This window comes from Somniosus microcephalus, chromosome 5 (assembly GCF_052327205.1).
Source record: "Somniosus microcephalus isolate GS21.2 chromosome 5, FLI_Smic_1.0, whole genome shotgun sequence".
NCBI lineage: Eukaryota > Metazoa > Chordata > Chondrichthyes > Squaliformes > Somniosidae > Somniosus > Somniosus microcephalus.
In genome coordinates, this window is record NC_140991.1 from 98,005,656 (window position 1) to 98,020,168 (window position 14,513).

General features: G+C 43.9%; 1 protein-coding gene across 2 annotated transcripts in view; it reads right to left on the reverse strand.

The window, feature by feature from the left end:
* The window catches only part of plcl2 (phospholipase C like 2), a 410,033-nt gene that overhangs the window by 58,572 nt on the left and 336,948 nt on the right, over positions 1–14,513 (reverse strand). The window contains exons 4-5 of one of the 2 annotated variants that reach the window (XR_015078396.1): positions 13,299–13,394; positions 10,682–10,762 (exon numbers count right to left, since the gene is read on the reverse strand). Coding sequence is in view for 1 of the 2 variants with exons in the window: in XM_085988018.1 (XP_085844144.1) it covers positions 10,687–10,762 (76 nt within the window). In the remaining variant the exon portion in view is untranslated. Of the gene's footprint in view, positions 1–10,681; positions 10,763–13,298; positions 13,395–14,513 lie in introns of those variants that run through there. The other variant, XM_085988018.1, reaches the window with a different exon arrangement.

Below are 14,513 nucleotides of genomic sequence, written 5' to 3' on the forward strand. Positions count from 1 at the left end.
GGCGCAACCCAATTTCACGGCGGCGGGGCGCAACGAGGGTGCTGTCAATAATCACTTTCCCTGAGACACAGTGGCGCCGGCCAGCTCTTAAAGGGGCAGGTCAATTGGCATCACCAGACACACTCACTGCCTTGTAGGCCTTCAAAGCGGTGGAGCCTACCTGTGGCGCACCAGCCTAGCAAGACATGGAAAGGGTGAGGCAGAGGGCGGAACGCCTCACTGATGGGGCATTGGATGCTTTGGTTGGCGCAGTGGAATCAAGGCCAAGGAAGATGGTCGGAATGTGATTTATGTTTTGGACAGTCTCCCGGGTGTGAGAGGCAATTATGTGTCAGTGTATTAGTTTTGCTTTCTGTTGCCATAGCTTTCTCATGTTTGAAGGAACTACATTTTGTGTAATGAAACACTTTCTTCATTTACAATGGCCATGCCTGCTATTTACATGCATCTTGCCCTTCACAGGCTTGGGGGTATCAGACCGGTTCCATTCCTGTTCTTGGAATAGCAGCAAGCATTCCGTGAGAGGGGCCTAGAAGCTACTTCTGATCAGCCTCTGACGCGCAGCCTGAGAAGAGCCGCTCGCGTAGAAGTTCAGGCCAGCAGCCATCTTCTCAGCCGCCGACAGAGATGTCCTGCACCTTATCTGAGGCTGCAGATCTGGCTGAAGCAGCTGGCACAGCTCAGTCACCACCTCCTTTCTAAATCGCAGCCTTCTGACACTGCTCCTCCGGCATGTTCATGTAGGAAAACTGCTGTCGGATAACCCTGCCAGCGTAAGGTCTGCTGTGGCGACGTCTGTTGGCCCTCCTCCGTCTGGCCATGCCCGCCTCCGTCTGGCCATGCCCGCCCCCCTCTCCCAGCGTCTCAGTGCCCTTTCCAGATGATTCAGCAGCAGGACGTTCCCCCCCAATGCAGCCCCCATAATAAGTGCCCACAGGAAGGTTCCCCGTTGTCAAGGCTCACCAACAGCAAGGTGATGGTCAGAAGGCTGAAGATCGTCTGCCTGCGCTGGCTCAGTGGTCAAATGGCTCTCAGTGTGCAGCTCAGCAACTCTTTGTAGCTCTCGAGGAAGTTGTGATCCAAAAATGGCTGCCGCTTTTAAACCACACCATTCCCCTTTAAATAACGCTCCTCCAGCCCGAGAGCGACTTGGTAAGGCCCAGGTAAGCTGTCACTATTAGCGCCAGGCGCTATGGAGGGGGGCGCCACTGAATTTCCGGTCCGGGGCGCCCAAAAGGCATTGCACACTCAAATGACGTCATAATCAGCCTGCGCCCATGAGCGGGCGCTAAGATTTAGCGCCGGCGCTAAATGCATGCTCAATATGGGGCGAGGCGCTAGGCACCTTGCGCCCGCCTGGAAATTGGCTAGCGCCCCACTTCTCGGCCTCTTTAGGCGTTAATCGGTGGCGCTAACAACCGAATTTCTCCCCCTATGACTCTATCTATTATCTGGTCATTATCACATTGCTGTTTGTGGGACCTTGTGTGCAAATTGGCTGCCGCCTTTCCCACATTATAACAGTCACTACACTCCAAAACGACTTAATTGGCTGTAAAGCACTTTGAGACGTCCGGTGGTCGTGAAAGGCGCTATATAAATGCAAGTCTTTCTTTTTTTCTGTTATCTTACATGTTTGGAAGACGAAGACCTGCAAAAGGATGCGAGGCAGGTCAAGCTATGATAGATGCTCTGTGCTCACCCACTATTACTCACTCACTAACATCTGTAGACAGAGCATGCCTGGCTTTGTCCAACAATTAGTGTATTGGAAGGAATTATTTTTCCGAAGGAAGTGGGGACAGCAGATGCAATGACGTCATCAGGACCTGTGAATGCCTGACCAATCCTGATGTTGGATGCTTCTTACAAAGGCCACAATTATAGTATGTCATGCTTTCAACGGTACTGAATCAAAGAAGGCATGTCAACGTGATCAAGAGTCAATATTACATGATTGGTTACATCCACCAAGATGCCATCAACCACTTTTGCAGGTTCTGACACACCTACCTGGCAATGATTGGTGGGAACTGTCTTCACAGCGTCTAGGTCAGCAGTCAGTCAGACACAAAGGTGTTCTATCTCCTAAAACATCACCTGCAGCTACCATTCAACATCGGGCTGGCACATTCACTAATAGTAACGGTCAGCTATAGCCTGAAACTTGGCTTCACCTCCTTGTAGGCATGAGGATAAGGCCGTGGAGTGGCACAGAAAGACTACCATCCTCTTAACCACATATGGCACCACTTCCATTTCAGCAACTGCCAAACAGGAAGTAGATTCTGGACTGCTTCATTATCTGCCTGCAGACTCATTCCTGAGGCTTGCCTTTTCTTTTTCTTTATTTTGCCCCTGCTAATGGTTTGAGATGTCTTTTTGAAGCTGTTCAAGGTCTTGCAACCTTTTTGTAAACCTACTGTGACACTCCCTTTTTATTGTGCCCATTCCTTTAAATTTCATTTATATACAATGTTCCCCTTTCACCACTAGTGTGCTCCCTCCACCAGCCCAAATCTACACCTGGAAATATGCTAATGAGCTGACCAGGGAAGGTTGGGTGCAGCACACTTCCATTTGAGTTGGTCTCTGTAACCTCCTCCAGCCCTACAACCCTCCGAGATATCTGCGCTCCTCCAATTCTGGCCTCTTGCACATCCCCGATTTTAATCGCTCCACCATTTGCGACCGTGCCTTCAGCTGCCTCGGCCCTAGGCTCTGGAATACCCTCCCTAAACTTCTCCACCTCTCTCTCCTTAAAAGCTACCTCTTTGATTAAGCTTTCGGTCACCTGTCCCAATATCTCTTTATGTGACTCGATGTCAAATTTTGTTTTATAATACTCCTGTGAAGCGCCTTGCGACGTTTTACTACGTTAAAGGTGCTATATAAATGCAAGTTGTAGTAGAGATAAGCAAGAGCATCTTTTCTTCTGATGATTTTCTTCCCCACAATAACACTGTTGAGTAGCAACACAAAGAAGTGGCCTGAACTCCATGACAATGCACGTTAAGGCTTCAACTGATTCTACCACTAAATAAAATGGATGCATTAAACTAATAGCTAGGTAATGGTAGTCTTTAAACATTTTATGGGAATTGCTAAAGTTTAATGTTTTTCCTCTGCCTGAATTCAAACATTTTAGCTTAATAGTTAACATTGCCAACATGCAGAAAAGCTGTAACATGTAGTCAAACACAACATCTTGCAATCTTTCTGCACCTGCTGCTCCACAAGCTGCAACTCATGAATGTTTTAAAAGGGACTTTGTTGATGTTTTGCAGAGGGAGGATGAATACAACCATAATGAATATAGTATTCAGTAAATGTTGTGGAACGTATTCTTGTTACTCAATGCAAGTTATGCCAAATAAAGAATTCAGTAGAAACTTCTTTGCCCAGAGAGTGGTTAGAATGTGGAACTTCCTACCAAAGGGAGTAGTTGAGGTGAATAATATAGATGCTCTTAACGGGAAGCTAGATAGTACATGAGGGAGAAAGGAATAGAAGGATATGCAGATAAGGTTAGATGAAATAGGTTGGGGGGAGATCGTGTGGAGCATAAACACCGGCACAGACCATTTAGGCCAAATGGCTTGCTTCTGTGCTGTAAATTCATAGAATCAAAAAAGTTTACAGCACAGAAGGAGGCCATTTGGCCCAATGTGTTTGTGCTGGCCAAAAGAGTTATCCCGCCTAATCCCACTTTCCAGCTCTTGGTCCGTAGCCTTGTAGGTTATGGCACTTCAAATTCTATGTAATATAATAAGAAAGAAAGCTTTAGGGCAGAAATGTCCCTTTAACATCTAGGGGGCTGATAATCTGGAGTGACGTCCGATATACTGATGGGCTTTGAGTGCCTACTGCCCATATTGTTCGGTATAGAGGTCCGAGTCCTGCATTGTGCCCAAGAGTCCAGCAAGCCCCAGTGCAGCTGGCCAACACTAAAGATTCTGGGAGCCTGAGCATCAATTGCAGTTTGGCGCTCGCAGCTCACCGGCAAAAGTCAAACGAGGCTGAAATCTGGAAATGCTTCGGGCCTCCCACCTGTGGCCGTGGGCAGGCACCACAGGTACAGCATCGACTCCATATCTGTTTTGGGCCGAATCTTGATATCTCCCTCCACTAACCAATTTGGGATGTCACTTCCTCGAAAAAAAGGTGTATGGGGTTGATGAACTCTTTTGAAAGCTATGTTGGCTGCTGTTATGCAATTGGTTATTTTTATCCTGATGCTCTTCAAGGTTGCTCCTGATTATTGGTTCCATTAGTTTTCTAATTATTGAGGACTAGCAAGTGGATCTGGTAGTTGCCAGATGTGGTAACATCACCATTGTTGAATACGGGAACGCTATAGTTAGAGTTTCCGCTTTGGATGCAATCAAAAAATTGCACCCAAAATGCGCTTGAAATTGCGCTTGTTAGGTTACACTTCAATTTTCTGCAAAAAATCATTTGCATAATCACAAATGTAAAATCTTCCATGAACCAGCACAGTCAGTGAAATAGAACGTACTCATTTTTTTTTGTTTCCATTAAAAAGCATTAATTGATGTATTTAAAGGTGGTAACCTGGTGCAATTTTATTAATACAGCTGAAAATGGGTTTATCACCTAAAATAAGCATTTTTAGTAAGGGTGTCCAGTCCTCTGCCTATGAGTAACCCGATTTAAAATATCTGAAAATGACTTAAAATGAACCATTTAATAGATTCATTGATGTACATTAGTCAGTTTCTTTGTAAATTAAATATTTTTTTGATATGAAAAAACTTTTAAAACCTGCCTACGCGCCTAAGAAAATTAGGAATCAAATTACCTCATGGCCCCCCCCAAATCCACTACAGTTGTGGGGGGGGGGGGGGACTGGTTTTAAAACATATGTCTTAAAGATGCCAAGAAAAAAAAGCTTTACATCCATCTCTTTGTTAGGAACAACAAATCAGCATTACAGAATACTGCTGAAAGCTGTTTTTCAAGTTCTATCAAAATCTGAAATTCAACCCAATGGATTTCCTAATCCACATCTGACATTTCACTACACTTTAAGCAGGAGTTAGGATAAAAAATGAAAACAAGGATTCACCAAAAATCATACGAATATTGGAAGTCAACACATTACAACTATGCCAGCAAAGCTTCTGCCTTTTGCAGTGAACAGACTAAAAGGCCCCGATACTGGGCAGGATTTCCAAGCTGGGGGAGAAGTTCTGGTCGGGAAACTTGGGTAGTCCGGCCTTCCTTCACAGCGTGTGGGATTTTTTTTCAACAAGATTCCGCCCGGAAGCCAGCCTGACTGACAGGCTTGGCTTCCCGTCAGACGGGGAATGCTGCAGAAGGGGAGCAGGAAGGTTTCCTGCTGCTGGGGTAGAGATCGTAGTGAGTGGGGGGGGGGGGGGGGGGGGGAGCGGGGGGGAAGGGCGTGGGGTGGAAATGGTGTAGCTTGGCGGGTTGGGGGTGATCACAGGGGGGGTCGGAGAGAAATCGGGGGCAGAGATGGGGGGTCAGTGATTGCGGGGGAGGGGTCAGTGATTGCAGGAGGGTGGTCAGAGATCGTGGGGGTGGTCTAATCGCGGGGTGGGGGGAAGCAGGTTAGCTTGGTGGGCTGGGGGAAGCACTCCTGCTCCTCCTGTCACACAGGCAGTGCTGGAAAAGCACTTACCTGTCCCATGCAGCACACTGTTCGCAACCTTGGTGTCATATTTGACCCTGAAATGAGCTTCCGACCACATATCCGCAGCATAACTAAGACCGCCTATTTCCACCTCCGTAACATCACCCGTCTCCGCCCTTGCCTCAGCTCATCCACTGCTGAAACCCTCATCCATGCCTTTGTTACCTCTAGACTTGGCTGTTCCAATGCACTCCTAGCTGGCTTCCCACATTCTACCCTACGTAAACTTGAGGTCATCCAAAATTTGGCGTCCCGTGTCCTAACTCGCACCAAGTCCCGTTCGCCCAACACCCCTGTACTCACTGACCTACATTGGCTCCTGGTTAAGCCGTGTCTCAATTTCAAAATTCTCATCCTTGTTTTCAAATCCCTCCATGGCCTCGCCCCCCCTATCTCTGTAATCTCCTTCAGCCCCACAACCCCCAGAGATATCAGTGCTCCTCTAATTCTGGCCTCTTGAGCATCCCTGATTATAATCGCTCAACCATTGGTGGCCATGCCTTTTGTTGCCTCGGCCCTAAGCTCTGGAATTCCCTGCCTAAACCTCTCCGCCTCGCTACCTCTCTTTCCTCCTTTAAGACGCTCTTTAAAACCTACCTCTTTGACCAAGCTTTTGGTCACCTGCCCTAATTTCTCCTTATGTGGATCGGTGTCAAAATTTTTTTGGTCTTATGTTTACTACGTTAAAGGCACTATATAAATACAAGTTGTTGTTTTTGCAGCCAGCCAGGGTTAATCCAGGAAGTGTGATAAAATATGAGGCCCTTAGCCTCATTAAAATATTTAAATGAGTAACCCGCTTCCTGTGAGCAGGTTGGTTACCTGGTCCCACCCCACCTCCCCACGCCGCCATTAAAACTAGAAGTGGGCGGGTTCAAGGTGGGTTGAGTTTGGGTTTGAGTTTTTTTTAATTTTAACATCCCACCGGGGTTAAAATTCCTCTCAATTTTTCAAATATTTTATGCCAAACTCCATTAGACTCAAAACCCCAACTCATGTGGTGCTTGTCAATTAGTTTCACTCCCTTCTTATTGCTTTCTTGTACAGTCATATGTTCCTCTAACTCCTTGGCGGATATTTACTGGGGCGGGTCTGGTGAGCGGGGCTGAGGGGTTTTGGCCGGGAAACCCACTCCCCGTCCTGTCTCCATTAAAACCGGAATTGGGCAGGTTGGGGTTGGGTTTGAGATTTAAAAAAATGTTACATCCCATCTGACCCAAACCCACCTGTTTTTGGGGTTAAAATGATCTATCCTTATGTCTTTGCCTTGCATTTCTACTCATATTGACTCTCACTTTCTCAGAGTTTCTTTTTTTTTAACCAATTTTACAAAATTGCCTTTCTGGTGTGTAGCCTCATTTGCCAGAATTTGCATTCACTCCCCATGATTTTTCATCCATTAAAATGAATGAATGGAAAGTAATATGGGGTACATGCACGCTCCCAGCAGATGAGGTTCTGCATCTGGAATGTAATATTGTTAAAGGCAAAACTTCTTATTTCCTAGTTTCTATGGGCCACACACTAACTGCAATAATCTTCTCTCAAAAGTCTATCCATCTTGCTCTGAAGTAGAAGCTAGGAAGTTCCTGGTTCATCCTGGCTCTTCCCTAGATTGGCACAGGTGAGATCAGAAACTCAGTAATAAGAGGCGACTGTGTGTACAAAGCACCATATTCTGTGGCGTGGTGCACTGGTGTTCAAATGTATCCATATTTATATAAAATGTTTTGAAAGTATCGACCACACCCAACGTCACACTTTGTATAAAACACCAACAAAAAACAACTGAACAACATTAAAGCAAAAGTATACAGAGATATTTTGACTTTTAGACACCCTGGAGAGGTTATTGAGATAACAAGGAGGTGCCTAACAGCTGTTAATCTAGTGAAATGTCTAGAAATAATTCGCCTCTAATTGAGCTCACAACCAATTGAGCAAAGCGAGTTTCTGAGCAGTGATCTTAAAAGGATATGTCAGCCCAGCAGCTAAACATTACAACTGTGCTCCATACTACCCATGAACTATATTTCCTCATTTTGTACAATGAAATTCATGTTTTCTTAAGGCATTTCTTCTTTGAGGTCTCTTTGCGTTAGCTCCATTTGAAAAAGTGGGCAGGTGAATTCCCTCTAGGCCACTTTCAATGTGAACCCAGTTACTGGCTGATATACAAAAAGGGTTTGTGGCATTTTATGTTCCTTCCCTCTCCTCAGGGAGGTACATAGCCTTCTATCAGTCCTATATCCTACAGGGTATTCTCATGGGCATGAATCCACATCCTACCACTTTTTGTCACTTGAGCTCCAGAGTGCTATGACATACTGCCGCCCTTGTACTGTAGTTCTGTTGTTTGCATTTTACTACTCAGTCTAAAATGCATAACAGGTATGACAACAACTTTTAGATATATGCTGACAAATCCGCCTTTTGCATTGGTGTCTCACTCATTTTAAAATACAAGAATCAAGAATGAGGTACTAAAATACTGTAAAATTCCATCACCAAGTTAAATACATTTTGCAATTACTGTACAAACATGAAATGGTTTTAGAAATCAAGGCCATGTTAGAAGTGTCTTTATAGGATTTCCACTCCCCTCTCCCCATTGGACACTGCAGAATGCTGTCTAGTTTGGGCAATTGGCACTGCTAGGCTCTTGGGCCACCAATGCCTCAAATTTAAAATTCTTATCGTGTTCAAATCACTCCATGGCCTCTCCCCACCCTATCTCTGTAACCCTCCTATAGCCCTTACAACCCTCCGAGAACTCTGTGTTCCTCCAATTCTGGCTTTTTGCGCATCCCTGACTTCCTTTGCCCCGCCATTGGCGGCCGTGGCTTCAGCTGTCTAGGCCCTAAGCTCAGGAATTCCCTCCCTAAACCTCTCCGCCTCTCTCTTCCCCTTAAAATCCACCTCTTTGACCAAGATTTTGTTCACCTGCCCTAAAGTCTCCTTCTTTGGCTTGGTGTCAATTTTTTTCTGATTACGCTCTTGTGAAGCACCTTGGGACGTTTAGGCACTATATAAATGCAAGATGTTGTAGTCTGACAATGGTCTTGAACGCTGATCAAAGGGACACGTCATTATCAATGCACGTGAACATTTTTTGAATAGTTATCGTTCTACTGTCTGCTGATATTAATTTAATTAAGCCTACAATTTTCTACGTCAGCAAATACAACTGCCACCTTCCCTGGTGGATGCAGACCGGCAATAATTAAGTGCACCTGCACTCCAGATTCCTACCATTATCACAAAGTCATAAACATAAAATTCCACAAGCATTGCAACATTTCTACAACTATGGCTAAGATGTCCAAGGTTGCAATGCAACTGCAACAATTTGCTGAACATCATCAGAGCCTTCTTTGCAATCTATAAATGTTAATCCATTATTTTGCTTTGGTCTTTACCTGGTTACTTTTTTCAACTCAAAAGACAGACAACTAATCAGCAGTGACTCAACTTCAGTGGGAGAATACTTTGTTGCAATATCTATGTAGGAAAATAGTCCCCTTTTCCCAAAAAGGCAAATACAAAGCAATATTTCTCTTTTCAGCAAGAAAAATCTGCAGGGTTTATTTACACTTGAGACAACAAAAGTTCTCTAGAAGCGTTATAAGTATTCCAAGGGATCCAAGTCATATTCCCATCAACTAAGAAAAGAATATCAGTATCTGACAGGTTAACAAAAACAATGCACAAGCACAAAGTCAGTGCCAATTTTTAACCAGAGCTCATGTACAGATGTGCAAGGTTTCACATGGATTACGGAAAATAACAGGATTAGTATGTAATAATAAAAAATACCATGGTTCTGTATTTGGCTTTTGGCACGGTGACAGCATCAAAGGTAAAAGGAGAGCGGAAGAAAAAAATGAGCTAACTGCTGAAATTTGCATTTTAAAATAATTACAATTTTCAAAATGTAGTTGGCAATAGAGAGGTAAACTGTTTTTCAACACTGATGCAGTTAGACAAACCCTTTCTCTTCTCACGTGTAAACGTTCATCAAATCTTTACTTGTGTTCCATAATCCCCTTACTTTTTGATTACCTGAAGATATAATCTTCATTAGAGTCCCTATTGTCCTTCACAGGGGTCTAAAGGTATTGCAAATATATGTGGGCAATTTCTAAACAGCTGAGGCCAATGTTTCACTTCAACTATAAGCCCCGGCCCATGTAATGAAGTGCACTATTGACAGCTAGTAAGGTAGTACCTGTACTATGAAAAACATCCTTTTCTGAGTGCTAATCCTTCTCCACTCTTATAGCAACAAATATAACTAACTGAACCAATATATTTGTATCTTATTTTGTAACATACTTATTGCGTCATATTTCACCTGCAAGGTGTCAGTAATTAGCTCTAGATCAACCTACAATATATAATAATCTAGCAATGATACTGAAAAAGTCTTACCTACTAACTAGACAAGCCAGTTTGTGGTTTGGGGAAGAAAAGAGGCTAAATTGTTCATAAAAATATAATTTCTGTGTAGCTAGGCAACCACTGGATGTCATCATATTTAACCAACGTCGTTAGTTCTTAAGTTTCCATTTTTTTTAGATGGTGGCTTTATTTCTCCACTGTTATTCAAAATAAACCATAAATGGCCTCTGACCTCTTGCTGGAGTCCTGTGCTCAGTGGGTCAAAACCCCAGTCCTTGTTCTAGGGGCACTCGGTGGTGGGGAGGGGTTTTGCTTAGTTATACTTCACCATCTTAACTTTCAGTTATTGGTACTTCAAAGGAATTAATTCGGACCGTTTCCTTCCATCATTGTTAGCTAATTTATTCAGCCACAATGAATTACGCATCATCAATAGTTCTAAACTGATGTAAATAATTCAACTCTAACTATTGAATTATGTGATGTGTAGAAATTACAGGAACTCATTAGAATGCACAATGATAACTCAAAAATAGCCATGGAAGCAGTATGACCCTCTATTCAACTCAATTCCATTTTACTAAAGTGGCTTTAGAATTTGCGCATACCTGCTCTTTGACACTGCATTATTTTTTCAGACACTCCATCGCCATTTTCTAGCAGAGCTTTGGTTGTCTGGATCATCTAAGAAAAAAGAAACACAAAGTATATTAATATATTGCTATTTCGATTCACCATACAGCAACTTAAGGGCCGATTTTAAACCACCCCTGCCCGGCGGGATCAGTGCGGGTAAGATGCCGGAAGGTTGATGTTTTCAGGAAGCGTACACCATTTTAACCGTGGGCCTGACTACAGCTCGCACAATCTCCAGCCCATCAGCAAAAACCGACGGCAGCAAGAATGCAGGGGAGAAATTTGCAGGGCTATGGGGAATGAGCAGGGGTGTGAAACTAATTGGATAGCTCTTTCAAAGAGTCGTCATGGGCACGATGGGCCCCTTCTGTGCTGTAATATTCTATGATTCTAATTCAGGCCCAGGTAAATTATTAAAACATTGTTTTTGGAAAGGTTCCTTGTGGGCCAGGAGGAACAGCAGTGCTGCAAATAACAAGACAAGAGGGAAGTCCTTGATTAGATCTAGCAAGCTATCAATCTCCCACAATTAGCAGCTATCAATCTCTCACAATTAGCAGCTATCAATCTCTCGCAATAGCCAGACAAACGGGCTGCGAATAACAAGCTATCAATCTCTCACAATAGCTAGACTAAAAAGAATATGAACAAGATAAGCCAAGATATAAAACAGTACTATAAGTTCCACTTAAGGAAGGCAGCGAAGGAAGAGTGTCCTGATGACAGCATTCCTCCCAGCGGAACCTGTTAGTATCGTGTCTGTTGTATTAATCGCTGTAATTTGAGATTTCCTAGTGAGTCAGTTGTTGATTCTGTGACTGCTGTGTGTTCTTCTAAATCTATTAATAAAATATACCCGCTGACATGAATCAACTGAGCGGCCTGCGGGTGGTGCTGTCCAGGGAGAGTATAAATACTTGGGCACGGGCCAGCTTGCGCAGGACATTCTTAACAGGAACTAGTGAAGGACACAACTAGACCTCATGTTGTAAAACAGTTGATTAAAGCTTTGTTTTAACGCTTAGACCAAGTGCCTAGTAGTTTTCTTACGTCACTCACTACACACCATATTGGTTTGGTCTCCTTCGGAATCTCTTACAGGCTTCATCCCCTTCTCCCAATTGCCGATTTGCCGACCCTCCCCCCGAATCGCTACTTACCGAGTTGTATTTTATTTGGTATCAAGTCAATTGTTTTATATTCTGTTTTAATGGTCCACAGTTGTGAGATTTTTTTCTAACCTTTCATCCATACTTTACTGTACCCTTCATCCTTACTGTGTTAAAATCAGACTCACTGCATTGTCTCTTATTGTAACTCATTCTCAAAACTGTGGACCATATTGCATCCCTTAGTCTTTCCTTTCTCTAATCTAAAAGCTTTTAGAACTCAGCTTCTATCCAACTGTTTTCAGCATTGGTGTTGTCCTTTACTATGGGTTTTGACCTTTCAGTGGTTTCCTCAATTAAAATAATAGCATAATTGCTTCATATTCAAATGTATCCATGGAAGATGTATAACAATGCTAATCCGTACATTTCTCTATTGGCCAATCATTTTATTATGGCGCTTGTCATAAGATACCATATGGCTTCAGGTTATATGCCATTCTTAATTTAATTACTCTTTCCCCTACCTCACGCCATCTCTACCACACACATATTTGTTCCATAAAGTAAGAAAAAAACTTTAAAAAGTAAATCAAAACTATTCTCTATCCATTATAAAGAAATGAGTTTAGGATAGCAATTCAATCTCAGAATTGGTAATATTCATAACCATAATGCTTCATTCTCACATTTTTGTCAACGATTACCAGCCATAGATTGTTCAATGGTATTTCCATAAATTATATAACTTTGCTAAATATTTGTGCTCATGAAAGTGAAGACTATTAGGGCTGAACCTTAACTCCCAAAAACGGGTGGGTTGGGGTCGGGTCAGAGGTTAAAATTCAAAAAATCTGCACCAGGAACCCAACCTGTCTCAAACCTGCCCACTTCTGGTTTTAATGGCGGCGGGACGAGGGGCAGGCAACCAATCTGCTTGCAGGAGGCAGGTTGGTCATTTAAATATTATAATGAGGCTGCCTGCCATTCTATTTTTAACTCATGTCGGCTGGGTTTCCCCCTCTCCCACCCACCCCGCACAAAACGTGCCTCTGAGCTAAAATCCAGGCCTTAGTGTCAGTTATGGAACATGCTTGTGGTTTTGTTATCCACCATCAGCATCACTTGTAGATCAAACATAGTATGAGCAATATGCAATAGGCCTCGGGAATCCCAGCAGGTAAAAGGAGATGAGAAGGGCTGAATCCATGAGGTAAAATCCTTTACAGTACTGCGTGTGTGCCAGGAGGAGCAGAAGTGTTTCCTCCAGATCCAACAAGCTACCCAGTAAACCCGCCCCCAACCCCCACTGCGATCTGACTGCTCCCCCTCCCCCATCATTGGACTCTCCCCGACCACCATCGGACCCCACAGCCCTGACCACCATTGGACCCCCCCAACTACCATCGGAACCCTCCTGCGATCAGAACCCTCTCCCCCACGATCGGACCCACCTCCCACCCCACTAGACCTACCTGCTCTCAGGCCAGCTCGGCTGCAGCCTTGTGCTGTTGGATTTCCCGCCTGACAGACCTCTAGCCTGTCAATCATGTTGGCTGTGGGCGGAAAACCTACAGAAAAAAATTGGAAGTACAGGTTTCCTGACATCAAAACATAGCCTACCCACCCACCCACCCTGCACAGAACGGGCCTCTGAGCTAAAATCCAGGCCTTAGTGTCAGTTATGGAACATGTTATCCACCATCAACATCACTTGTAGATCAAACATAGTATGAGCAATATGCAAATAAAACTTCCTCTACTCTGTTCCAATGTCAACTTCCGAAACGCATAACCTAGCACCAGTGTGAATTTTTCAGTTTCCACAACAACAATTGTTGTGGCTTCATTGGTGAGAAGGGTAATCATAATCATATGCTGTGGACCTGTGTCCACTAGGAAATGGGTTGAGAATGGCCAGTCATTTCATGTAGGACTCTGAACCCAGGGAAGATAGGTGACTTTCATCCCAATAGTAAAGACTGAACTGGTGCAAGAAATGAAAGGGCACTTATACTAAATCATCACTGCACTCTCCAATTTTCTTATCTTTACTACATATGGCTTCATTTAAACATTTTGTTAAGCACCTCAAAAGGAACGTAACACGTTCTCTTTTCAAGCTGTCCCAGATAATGGGGTAGAAAGCCTATGTAAAAACCCTGCCCCTAGAAATGTCTACCCTCATATTTCTCTCATCCCCTTGTGGGCAGATTGTACTACACATCTTCTATCCACCCCCACCATATTTAGATGATGGTGAGTAGGTGGAGCTTGGTGTTCCCTGACTTTTTTTTCTTTTTTCACCTCTGTTCGGCCAATCTGAAAGAATGCCTGCAGGGTAGAGGCATTGGTCTTTCTACAATGATGTAAGGCACGTGTAGTAACTTTGCAGAGCAGCTTTGCGAAGTGCTGGCAACATTCAGCAGACTCATGCTCCTTGCCATCCTTCCACCTGAGAAGGATGTACAGCTGGGCTCCCGTAGATCGAATTGGAAACTTTTGCCTTGCTGATTTACATGGCTTCTCTTCTTTCTTTAAATATTGCATGCCCATGTCAGCTGCTGCAGCAGCAACAATATCCCTCTCCTATGGCAGAGGGCTCCCAAAGATCAGTGGTTATAGCACTAGGAGTCTGTCCTGAACATATAATTGACCCCGACCCTGGGCTGGGGACACGGTGAAGTCAG